At 37.1% G+C, this 13,271-nt stretch overlaps 1 protein-coding gene across 5 annotated transcripts in view; it reads right to left on the bottom strand.

The window, feature by feature from the left end:
* LOC127807331 (BEACH domain-containing protein B) overlaps positions 1 to 12,328 on the bottom strand; it is a 146,506-nt gene extending 134,178 nt beyond the window's left edge. Inside the window, exons 1-6 of one of the 5 annotated variants that reach the window (XM_052345072.1) lie at positions 11,846 to 12,328; positions 11,558 to 11,620; positions 11,382 to 11,455; positions 11,181 to 11,232; positions 9,579 to 9,733; positions 1,004 to 1,067 (exon numbers count right to left, since the gene is read on the bottom strand). In XM_052345072.1, coding sequence (XP_052201032.1) covers positions 1,004 to 1,067; positions 9,579 to 9,700 — 186 coding nt within the window. In that variant the 5' untranslated portion in view covers positions 9,701 to 9,733; positions 11,181 to 11,232; positions 11,382 to 11,455; positions 11,558 to 11,620; positions 11,846 to 12,328. The remainder of the gene's footprint in view (positions 1 to 1,003; positions 1,068 to 9,578; positions 9,734 to 11,180; positions 11,233 to 11,381; positions 11,456 to 11,557; positions 11,621 to 11,845) is intronic. The other 4 variants (XM_052345071.1, XM_052345067.1, XM_052345070.1 and 1 more) reach the window with 4 other exon arrangements.
* Between the last annotated feature and the right edge of the window lie 943 nt (positions 12,329 to 13,271).

Below are 13,271 nucleotides of genomic sequence, written 5' to 3'. Positions count from 1 at the left end.
ATGAAGCAAAAGACAATTGACCTAATTTGCCTCAGTATTCAAATTGACAATCTATAACATCAAAAAATAGGGGAACAAAATTAAATGCAATCTGCCAATGTATAAAGTAGCAGAATGTTTCAAATCTTAATCAATAACAACAACATATACAACATTTATCCCACTATGTGGGGTCAGTTACATGAATTCTAGACTTCCATGTATTTCTGTCTTTTGTCATATCTTTATTTAGGCCCATACACTTCATATCAAACTTTAATGTCTCTCCCAAAGTCTTTTTAGATCTGCCTCTACCTCTTTTTTTGACTAATTATTTCAAATCTTAATCATGAATAAAAAAAAATACATTGGAGTTTTCACTTTTTTGAGAAAAACCTTGGATGTTCCATAATGAAAATCACTCATGTTAATATTAAATCATATAAAACTTACCCATATTGACATCCATACGGCAGGAGAAGACAGTTTAATAATAAATACAGGAAGAGGAGAAAATGAAGCACGAAATAAATAGATAATCTCTCTATGTTCAAAAATGATGGTGTGTGCCACATAAATTGAAATGTCTTCACTTTGATTTTCTTTTATGTTTTTTTTATTTCGTTTTTCAGTGAGCAAATTTGTTAGATTCATTCACCTTATCATGATGGCAAGCACCCTTACTCTAAAGCTAACAATATTTTAAGCACCCTTACTCCTTTTTTTTTTCTTTTTTTTTTTTGGTCCAGAAAACTAGAAAATAAGCCACATCAAATTAGAAAAAACTGTAAACTCTTAAGAATCAAGGTTAAGGCTTGAGCAAGCTTCAAAGCTCCTTGAATGGAAATATAAGTAAGCCAACAGTATATAAAACAACTCATTTCAAGAGGCAAGGTGCATAAACAGAACAGTATATGCCACAATCAATCAAGCCTCTCAGACACTGGTCACATTTGTCAGAACATGCTGATAGAAAAATTAACATGAGAAAGATTAATCGCATCACACCAAATACCAATACTACCTTATCTGATGCATTTTCATATCTTCCCCATAGCGTATTTAGGGTGGCCTCGTCACCAAAATCACTGAAAATAAAAGAATGAGAAACGTGAAAAGATTAAGCAAGAACAAGATACAAGATTAAACTGATGAAAGTCGTCATGTAATGAAAAGATCATTAGGTCTAAAAGAATAGAGAGAGCAGGAGAGAAAGAGAAGAAAATGAAGCACAATAAAACAGCATTTAAAAAGAATAAGGAAAAGCATGCAAAAGCCCTTATAATAATCTAGTAAGCTGATTACAACCAAAAAAAGTCATGTAACTTGTAAATCAGAAATTGCAATGATAATATAACTCCAATAAGTTGTAGACCAGAAAACAAGAGGGGGGGAATGAAAAACTAGAACATGAAGGAAGAAGAAGAACATAGGCTTCAATGAGTCATAGACCCATCCAAATACGAAAATTAGATAACCTATCAGTAGGAAAAACAGATCAGAAAATGTAAGAGAAATTGATGAGAAGTTTTCTCATTAATTCGAATGAATAATACAATCCCTATTAATAGGGAACTAGAGTACAACATAGGAAAGATCACATATACAAACAATAAGGAAAGTTAAGCTGTACAAGATACAAAAGTCAAAGATACAACGAGCCAAGAATAAGAAAGTATCTAAATCTGGATGAATACTTTCTAAAATACTGAAGATTAGATCAGTGTTAAATCAAGGAAGATTGGACTAAGAAATCATAGTCTAACCATCCCAATGATCTCATGAATCAATCAACACTATCCTTTTTTCATTTCAATGTCATGCAATACTTGAATAGGGGTAAAACAAATCCTTGATGTCAACACCATTCAAGCATGGATGAAAAAGTTCTTATCCCTCAATGAAGAATTTGTAACAATGAAATTGGAGCAAATATAATATATGTGTATATATATATTACTGGATCAACTTCTCTAAACTAAAACAGTAAATTAGAATGGAAGACTGCAAAATAATCAACAGAACATACCACATAATGCTCGGTTTGGTTGAGCAGTGGCCATCTAAAAAGCACTTTTATATGTATTTGTTGTGTATGGCCAAAACTAAAAGGTATTCTTGTACAACAGCGAAAGATATTTTTTTGCTGTAAAGCAAAAGCAAGAATTTGGAGCTCAGCTGTGAAGCAGAAGCGAAAAATAAAATTATTTGAGTCTAAACTCTCCCTAATCAACTTTTAAAATTAAAAACATTATCTTCAATCATATCTACTCCTTGTTTCAATGTTGTTCTTGCTCCAATCTTTTTTTCATCATCACAAACTAAATGGGTCAGTATTCTTCTTAACAAAGCATCATATATATCATTCTTCATCCTTGTACTAATTTAAACATGATAGAATTTGTTGGACAAGATTGGGTGTTAAAGTTTAAAAAGGAAAGATAAGGTGGTTGGATAAGATAAAGATTTAAAAGATAAGGAAGCCTAGAAGATAGGATAAAGCTCCAAGATTCAAGGGAGAGATTCAAGCTTGAAACCAGAAGATAAAGGCCAGCAGGTTTTGAATATTAGTTACTGCTATCTAAATTTGAATTTGCTCCTATTTTCTAGGAGAGAGAGTAGATATTTTGCCTTGTATAAATATCTCCCTTCGGATTCAATAAATTCTCAAGTAAGCTTTCAAGAATTTAGCTTATTTCATGGTATCAGAGCCAAATCCTGGTCACCTAGACCTTGAGGTCTAGGTTGTTTACAAAATCATGGTCGAAACTTGTTGGATGAGATCAATTTATGTTAGAAGTATAAGTGGAGAAGGACTCTAGAAGCTGATAATATCTGCTGGAAACCAAGATTATCTTTAGATTATTTAATTTATGTTTGTTAGTAGTAGATAATTGTTATAATCTTTTGTATTTTATATCTTCTTTATCTCCTAAGTTTTAGGAGATAGTCATCTCTATTTTTTAGGAGTAGAGTACCAAATCCTTTCCTACTTTCTAGGAAAGTGATATAGCAACAGTTTGTATATATATTTTCTGCTACTCTGAGATTTAATTCAAGCAAGCTATTGGATTATTTTTCAAAATCTTGTTTCATGGTATCAGAGCACTATTCGATCAAGGAAGAACGGCAGTGACTTCTCTCGATTTCATTCATGGCCGACGCCACTCTCAACCCAACCCTAACCGAAGCCTCAGCCACTTCATCTCCAAATGCTTCTCTTCCATCTCCGTCTCCCTCACACCTCACTGCAACACCTATTGATAACCATCCCCTACAAATTACTCAACACAAACTTAATGGGAGTAATTTTAGGGAATGGTCTCAAGCGATGATGTTAGTGATAAAAGGCAAAGGAAAATCCGGATATTTAACCAGATCCATCCCTGCTCCGCCTGCTACAGCAGCCAACTATGGCCTTTGGGAGGCTGAAAATTCTACCATCATGGCTTGGTTAATCAACTCCATGGAGCCAAAAATAGGGAGAACATACCTGTTTTACAAAACGGCCAAGGAAGTTTGGAAATCAGCCCAAGAGATGTATTCAGATTTGGAAGATTTCTCTCAATGTTTTGAAGTCCGATCAGCCATCAGGAACACTAAACAAGGTATGAACAGTGTGACCGAGTACTTTAATGTTTTGGTTGGATTATGGCATGAGATGGATATGTTCTATGCAATAACTTGGGAGTCTCCAACTGATAGCACACAATATAATAAGATGGTAGAAAGAGAGCAAATTTTTGACTTCCTATATGGTCTTAACCCTGATTTGGATGAAGTTCAGGGTAGGATTTTGGGTACAAAGCCTCTTCTATCACTCAAGGAAGTTTTTTCAGAAGTAAGAAGGGAAGAAAGCAGGAGAAAAATAATGCTTCAAAACCCATCAGATTCAGTCTTACCTCACCAGCATTCAGCTCTTGCCTCTATTAAACAGGGGGATGTTTTTGCAAAGAGCCAAGCAAGGGACAAGTTATGGTGTGACCATTGCAAGCGGCCCAACCATACTAAGGAAAATTGCTGGAAAATCCATGGAAAACCAGCAAATTGGAAGCAACGGCCGAGGAAAGATAATCCCAAAGCAGCAGCCTATAATGTTGAGGCTCCAACAGAAAATAAGTCCAATCTGAATCTATCAGAAGAGCAAGTTCAAGCCTTGTATAGGCTTCTAAACCAAGGTACAGATCAGTCCATCCAAACAAATCCTCAGCCCTCTGCTTCTCTAGCACTGCAAGGTAATTTCCAGCCCTACTCCTTGGTTTCTAAATGTCTTTCTAAGAATATATAGGTGATTGACACGGGAGCATCAGACCATATGACAAATTCAGCATGGTCTTTGACTGATTATACCTTATGTGACTCATCTCTCAATATATCTATGGCTGATGGAACCACTTCACCAGTTTTGGGTATGGGGACTGCATATATTTCTAATCTAAAGCTGAATTTTGCATTACATGTTCCTGGATTGCAACATAATTTATTATTAGTGAGCCGGATCACTAAAGATATGAATTGCATTGTAATGTTCTACCCTTCTTATTGTGTTTTTCAGGATCGATTCTCGGGGAAGATGATTGGCAATGCTAAAGTAATGGATGGCCTTTATTGTCTTGCAGTAGATCCTTGTTTCCCTTCTAGTTTTTCCTCTAATAAAGCTGTTCTAAGTGTAAAAACCAATGCCAATGTCCTGTTATGGCATAAACGCTTAGGACATCCTAGCTTTCCTTACCTTAAATCTTTATATCCTGATATGTTTGATAATAAAGAGCAATTTCTTTCATGTGAACAGTGTACTCTTGCTAAGCAACATAGATCTCATCATCCTACTCAAATGTATAAGCCTTCTACTCCATTCCAATTAATTCATAGTGATATTTGGGGACCCTCTAAATGCCCTAATATCACTGGTTCTAGATGGTTTATTACATTTATCGATGATCATTCTAGGGCTTGTTGGGTGTACTTGATGAAGGAAAAATCTGAAGTTGGTAATATATTCAAATGATTCCACAAATTAATTTTAAATATGTTCCAAACTTCCATCAAAATAATTCGCACTGATAATGACCGAGAATATTTTTCAAATGATCTCTCTCATTACTTGGCCGAGCATGGTATTTTTCACCAAAGTTCTTGTCCATATACACCCCAACAAAATGGAGTGGCTGAACGGGAAAAATCGACACCTCCTAGAAGTGGCTAGAGCTATGATGATCACTATGAATGTGCCCCATTCTTATTGGGGAGAAGCAGTTCTCACTGCTGCCTACCTAATTAACCATCTTCCATCCAAAACCTTGCAATTCCAAACTCCTCTCAGCATTCTATGTACTATGTATCCAACCATCTCTACCATCTTGTCTATTGCTCCTAAGGTTTTTGGTTGCATCGTCTATGTTTACAACAATGCCCCTTCTCGAACCAAGTTGGATCCTAAAGCCACCAAGTGCATTTTTGTTGGATATTCCCCCTCTCAAAAGGGTTACAAATGCTATTGTCCTACCAGTCACAAATTTCTGGTTTCCACCGATGTGACATTCTATGAAGATCTTCCCTATTATTCCCTCACAGGCCACCAAAACAGTTCCAACAAGTCCATTTCTCCCTTATTTTCCTTTGATCCAAATCTACCAGTATGTTCTCAAGGGGGAGAATTCTTAGTCCCTCATGACAACATACTGTTTGGTGCTGGAGATTCTGAAGGTGCTGGAAATTCTAAAAATTCTGAAAGTGCTGGAAATTCTAAAAATTCTGAACCTGGCACCAAAGATCCCGCAAATTCTGAGTCCTCTCATCATTCTGAACAGGAAAAACCTAGTCCTACAGCAACCAAAAATCCTCCTCTATTTGTCTACTCAAGAAAATCTAAAGGTCATACAGAACTGAAGCAAAACCAGCCATATTCAGAGACCGATCCTTCAGCAAAAAAGGGTAGCAATGAGGGGACAGCTGCACTAGAAAATGACAGCAGAATTAAAGAAGAAGATGGCTTAGATTGGGCTGTTCCAGTAGCATTGAGAAAAGGGGTAAGATCATGTGTTAAGTACCCAATATCTAATCATCTAACCTATGTGAAATTGGCTCCACAGTTCAGAGGGTATTTGGCTCGGATTGACAGCATTAATATTCCCAAAAATATTCAGGCTGCTATGGAAGATCCTAAGTGGAGAATAGCTGTAATGGAAGAAATGAATGCATTAGTGGGAAATAAGACATGGGAGATAGTTCCATTGCCTCCTAACAAGAAAGTGGTTGGATGTAGTTGGGTATTTACAGTCAAATACAGGGCTGATGGGAGCATTGAGCGATACAAAGCTAGGTTGGTTGCACAAAGTTTTACCCAAACCTTTGGAATCGACTATGAGGAGACATTTGCCCCAGTTGCCAAACTAAATTCCGTTCGAGTACTATTATCTATTGCTGTGAATTTTGATTGGCCTCTCTTTCAATTCGACATTAAGAATGCTTTTCTTAATGGTGATTTGGAGGAAGAGATTTATATGAAAGTTCCCCCCGGTTTTGAGCAAAAGGTTGGAAGTGGTAGTGTGTGCAAGCTGAAAAAGTCACTCTATGGTCTAAAACAGTCACCAAGGGCTTGGTTTCACAAATTCAGCATGACCCTCAAGCAGCTAGGGTATAAACAAGGCCAATCCGAGCATACTTTGTTCATTAAACTCAACAAAAATGGAAAAAGGGCTGTATTGATTGTTTATGTTGATGATATTATTGTAACAGGTGATGATTTGCAAGAAATTGATAATCTAAAGCAGCAATTGAAGGCTAAGTTTGAAGTTAAAGACCTAGGAACTATGAGATATTTCCTAGGCATGGAAGTAGCTCGAAGCAAAGAGGGTTTGTTCATCTCACAACGAAAGTATACCTTGGATTTGCTTAAAGATACCGGAATGACAGCTTGCAAACCAGCTGGAACACCCTTGGAAAAGGGCTGGAAACTCGAAGAAAAAGGTGATGATGCTCCCATGAACAAAGAAAAGTATCAAAGGTTGGTAGGGAGGTTGATTTACTTGTCATTAACTAGGCCAGATATAGCCTATTCAATGAGTGTAATCAGCCAATATATGCATTCACCCACAAAAAGACACATGAGAGCAGTTCAACATGTTCTAAGATACCTAAAGGGAACTCCTGGAAAAGGAATAATGTTCAAGAAAACTGAAAATAGGACAATTGAAGGCTATGTAGATGCAGACTGGGCTGGTTCTAGAGAAGATAGTCATTCAACTTCAGGGTATTGCACTAAGGTATTTGGGAATATTGTTACATGGAGAAGCAAGAAGCAGTCAGTTGTGGCTCGCAACAGTGCTGAAGCCGAGTTTCAAGCAATTGCTCATGGGATATGTGAAGTAATCTGGCTAGAAAGGCTCATGGAGGACTTGAAGATTCCCTTATCTCAACCAACAAAAATATTTAGTGATAGCAAATCAGCTATCAGCATTATTAAAAATCCAGTGCAACATGACCAAATGAAACATGTGAGGATTGCTAGACATTTTATAAAAAAAGAAATTGAGGAAGGAGGAATAATCTTAACCTATATACCATCTAATGATCAAGTGGCTGATGTTTTAACAAAGACGGTTGCAAGACCAGTTTTTGAGGCTCTAATTAGCAAGCTGGGAATGACTTCCATCTATTCTCCAGCTTGAGGGGGAGTGTTGGATGAGATCAATTTATGTTAAAAGTATAAGTGGAGAAGGACTCTAGAAGCTGATAATATCTGCTGGAAACCAAGATTATCTTTAGATTATTTAATTTATGTTTGTTAGTAGTAGATAATTGTTATAATCTTTTGTATTTTACATCTTCTTTATCTCCTAAGTTTTAGGAGATAGTCATCTCTATTTTTTAGGAGTAGAGTACCAAATCCTTTCCTACTTTCTAGGAAAGTGATATAGCAGCAGTTTGTATATATATTTTCTGCTACTCTGAGATTTAATTCAAGCAAGCTATTGGATTATTTTTCAAAGTCTTGTTTCAAACTCTACCAAACCTAACCATAACCGAAGCCTCAACCACGAGTTCTCCTAATCCTCATTCTCTGCCAAACTTTTCTACAAATCCTATTGATAACCATCCTCTACAAATTACTCAACATAAATTAAATGGGAGTAATTCCAGAGAATGGTTTCAATACGTATTTCTTGCAATCAAAGGGAAAGGAAAAGCTAGATACTTGACAGGAGCAATTCCTACTCCACCAACCACAACAGCCAATTATGGCACTTGGGAAGTAGAAAACTCAACTATTTTGGCATGGCTTATCAACTCAATGGAGCCAAGAATCGGGAGAACCTATCTCTTCTACAATACAACGAATGAGATTTGGGATGCAGTCCAAGAAATGTACTCAGATTTGGAGAATGCCTCTCAATGTTTTGAGATCATGTCAATCATTCGTACAACCAGACAAGGTAATCTGAATGTTATAGAATACTATAATGTTTTGGTTGAAAAATGGCATGAGATAGATTTATTCTACACAACTAATTGGGAGTGATTCAGCTGATAGCACAAAATACAATAAAATGTCAGAAACAGATCTTGTTTTTTATTTTCTTCATAGTCTTGACTCTGATTTGGATGAAGTTCATGGAAGATTATTGGGTACTAAATCCTTACCTACACTTAGAGAAGTGTTTGTTGAGGTAAGAAGAGAGGAAAACAGGCATAAGGTAATGATTACCCAACAGACGGACTCCATTTTAAGTCATCAAAACTCTGCTCTTGCTAATGTCAAACAAGTGGGTACTTTATCAAAAAATTAGGGGAAGGACAAGCAGTGATGTGACCACTTTTACAAACCCTACCATGCACAGGAAACATGTTGGAAGATTCATGGCAAACCAGGAAACTAGAAGCCACGAAACAAGAGGGAAACAACCAGATCAGCCTATGTTGCCAAAGTCTCCACTGAATCTGAGAATAGCTTGAATCTAAACCTATCAACAAAGCAAGTTCAAACCTTGTCCTGCTAAATCAAGGTATAAACCCCTCTTACCATTATGGCGTTTGCATCTTGATGATGGAAAAGCATCAAGAGGATTTCTCATGAAAGGCATAGAAGAGGAATATCATAAGGTAAATTCCATACCTGTGCTACCTCAAGAGAGACAATTTAAAGAAGATATACCACAAAAAAAATTGCTTACAAGTCATATTCCACATGGAACATATAGGTGAAATTGATTGGGGCCATCCAACGACATTTATGCATCGCACAAACTATGAGTTAAACATCATCTTCTAAAAACCATACACATAGAAAGTGATTCTTATGGACCATAAAAAGGATACTAAAGAATAGCAAGAAGGAATAAGTCTGATTTTCCAAGTGGAAGCATTTCGTTTAATGGCTAGTACAAGATGAGGAAAATCCCAGATAAATAATCTAGTAATGTCAAGTCGTTCTTTTGTTGCCTTGGGAACTGTAGCATGAGATACAAATTATGCGCAATGTGTGCACATTTAAATGTTTATTTTGCTCTGCCCATTTAGGCAAAAATGAGTCTTGACACTAGAGATTTCATAGAAGCTTCAAACAACACATATCATTGCCTATCAGCAAGCACCAATACCTGAAACAGATTATTGGAGTTGGTGGAGAGAACCTCTGGGCCGAGAACGCGGAACCAGGCCCATTATTGTTGCCACTTGAAGTCCTCCGAATAAGGTCAGCGACACCTTTTACAATATTCATGCTTCCCCAGCAGGACTTTGTAAACAATCAAACCTTCATGAGCCAGCAGTTAATAAATTAATCAAGTCATCAGCTTAGCGAGCTCAATTTGCTCTTATCATAAAATCAAAATCACAGGTAAGCTCACTATTAAGCATTTAAGTGCACACTACTTCAATCAGATATTATAAAAGTAACAACAGTAAAGGTGCTTTTCCAAGTGTGTATCATTTCCATATGAAACATGTCAAAGTGTGATCAAAATTAAAAAAACACATCAATCAGCTGTCGATATCATAAAACCTCAAATTTCCATAAAGTCCAACAAATATAAAAAAATCGAAGGGATTAGTATCAACGAGCTCCTAACAAAACAAAAACAAATACGTAATTGATAAAAAAAATAGGTAAAAAAAAAACAGCAATAACTTGAAGATTATGATAGAATTTGAAATGGAAAGCAAAACAGAAAAAGTGAATCCAGAGAAAGTGAATGATTAAAAAATGTGCTATGAAAATAAATTACATGTTCACGTAGGTATTGATCGTTGAAGGTGGATAATCGAGGAATTCTGGCGAAGGAGAATGAAAGGGATACGATTGTCATGAGTAGCACCTCATCAGATTGGCGGGGCTATAATCGCTCCGGATGATGAACGCCTAGGGTTTTGCGATATTAGATCTCAGAAACTCTGAATTCTCTTTGGCAAGACGGCATTTAACCACGACAAATCAGGTTGAGGAATCCATATAGAAAATAAGGAGAGAACGAGTAGGGGTGTGCATTTAGTTATAACTAAACCGACCGAACCACTACACTAACCGAAATAACCAAAATTTGATTTTCTCTAACCGAACCGAAATTATTGCCAAAAAACTGAACCGAACCAAACCGCTAAACACAATAACCGACCTAACCAAAACCAATCACCAAAAATCGACTCGAAGAAACCGAACTAACCGAATTCAAATACAAGAAACCTGCTGGCTGGCGGCGGCTGCTAGCCTACTGTTACTGCTACCCTATGAAATATAACAGAACTTCCTATCTATCTCTGGCTTATTACAGAACTTCCTATCTATCCCTGACAAAGTAACAATGAAACAGAACTATGTAGATGCAAATGCTGCTTCTGTTTAGGGGTGTTTGTCAAAGAAATATAACAGAACTTCCTATCTATCTCTAAAAATGAAACAGGCTGCTGCTATAGCTACAAAAAAATGGCATAAACACCATACAAAAAACTTTCCAGCTGAACATATCCTCACATAGTCAAAAAAATGGCATAAAACCCATACATATAAGCATTATCAAAATCCATAAACATCACTGTTGAACATATGTTACATATTCCCTCACATACAGAAAATGAAACCTACTGCTATATTTTACTCTATAGAGTTTGACATCTGTTGAAACTTGAACATATCCTCACATAGTCACATTCAAATACAAAGGATGAAAACATACATTGATAGACTTTAGTTAGAAGAAACATACATTAAGTTTTGGTGGTGGTGTTGATGATGTTGTAATGCATAATTGTAGGCACCTACGTTAGAAGAAACAGCCGGTTAATTAATATAAGAAATAATAGACTTTAGTTATCAAGATTAAGGTATTTTTGGAATTCAAAAGTTTTACAATACTCTGCAAACAATCACACCAAAAACAAACATGCAAAGGTCATGAACTATTTACCTGAATAACAAATGACTCAAGACTCTGCTCTGCACCATCAGAATCAAATCTCCCTTGAAAAGGATCTTCTGCACCTTCAAATAGCAACGAATTTCTAGATTATGTAACTAGAAATCCATCTAGAATTTTAAATGGTTTTCCAAGGAAAACAAGGTACCCATCAGGAAAGGAACTACCTAGATGCAGTTGAATCCTACAACAACTCTCATGAATCATGATATCATTTGAAGCCTGTCAAACTATACCATAATTACCATTTCAACTATTTAAAAAAATAAGAGAACGGGTAAATACACGGAATGTTTAAGCCTCTATGATACTATGAACCAAATCACAAAATAGAAACAACGAATTCGCAGAGCCAAGTCAAAGCATCGAAGATTAAACAAACAGCAAGGGAAACCAACCAGATCGGACATGACAATCAAAACCACACCACGATTAAGTTGCCGAAACCGTATTACCTTCTCAAATCGTTGACGGCGAAACCAACTAGATCGTTGACGATTAAGTTGCCGAAACCAACCAGATCGTTGACGGCGAGGTGAGGGTGAAATGGATTGGGGTTTGCTGTCGCCTTCGACGAGGGGGGTGACTCGGGGTATCGGGTGCAGGGGGCTAGGTGTTGACTGTTGGGTGAGGGAGAAGCCAACGGCGAAGGCGTTCGGGTCCGACGGCGACGGCAAAGTGAGGGTTAGCCGGTGACCTCGGGTTCGATACTTCGACGGGTGGGGGGGCTGGGTGTTGGGTGGGGGAGAAGTCGACGGCGAAGGCGTTCGGGTCTGGCGGCGACGGCGATGTGAGGGTTAATCGGTGACCTAGGGTAGGGGTCGATGCTTCGACGACGGCCGACGGGTGGAGGGGTGAGGCGGTCTCGGACTCTCGGGCTATCGGGGATTCGGGTGTGCAAGAAAGAAGAAGAAAGAATTCTGGAGGCCGGGCGTGCCGCGGGGGGCGTGGTGGTGACGCGGGTCTTGACTCTTGGGTATTCGGTCGGGTTTGCCCCTATTTTTTTGTCCAAATACCCGAATTGAATTGAATATCCGAAATATTTAAAATTTGATAATCGAAATCAAACTGCCACACGAGTCTTGCTACAATACCTGAATGATTGACGCACAGAATGATCGAACGGAATGAAACTTGCTTGGCCAAGGTTCAGCGAATTTCATCTACTAGCACATTGCTATTAAAATTAAAATAAAAAAATAATTAAAATTATAATATAAAAATTAACTTAAATTATAATTATAATATAAAATATAATTAAATTGAAGTCCGCAGCAGAGGACTTCATTTTAAATGAAGTCCTCCCGCTTTCATCCGCCCAGAAGTCCTCCCGCTTTCATCCGCCCATAGCTCTCCTGCTGCTGGGCGGTGGTTGAAGTCCGCCCGTTCAGTTCGGGCGGATTTTATCGATGATGAAGTCTGCCCGACTTTTATTTGGATACGTATTTCGAGGTGAAATAGTAATTTCAAAATGAAGATATTTTTATCTTTTAATGTCTTTAGTCATCCTGTAAGTCAACCAATTCGGACAAAGTAGCATTTTTCCTGCCACAATAGATCGATTAACTCGATTTTATGCACACCTCTAATGTCAATGAGCATAGAGGGACTACGTATATGTAAATAGACTCTCAAAGTTCATTTAATTTCAAGACTAACCCCTGATTTTGGGATAATTATAATAGCAAGATATAAACCCTAGAGGAAATTATAATGAGAAATTTTAAAGAATAATATTATTTTTAAGATTATTTAAAAAATAATACTGCTTTCAAATAATTTAATATTAGACTACAAACAAATTATGTGAACTTCCCACGTTAACAAGGGACCAACTGGGCGGATAAAACTCGCTACTAAAACTAGCCAATTTTGACAAAA

This window comes from Diospyros lotus, chromosome 8 (genome assembly GCF_014633365.1).
Source record: "Diospyros lotus cultivar Yz01 chromosome 8, ASM1463336v1, whole genome shotgun sequence".
NCBI lineage: Eukaryota > Viridiplantae > Streptophyta > Magnoliopsida > Ericales > Ebenaceae > Diospyros > Diospyros lotus.
This window is presented reverse-complemented; position numbering and strand designations above follow the sequence as displayed.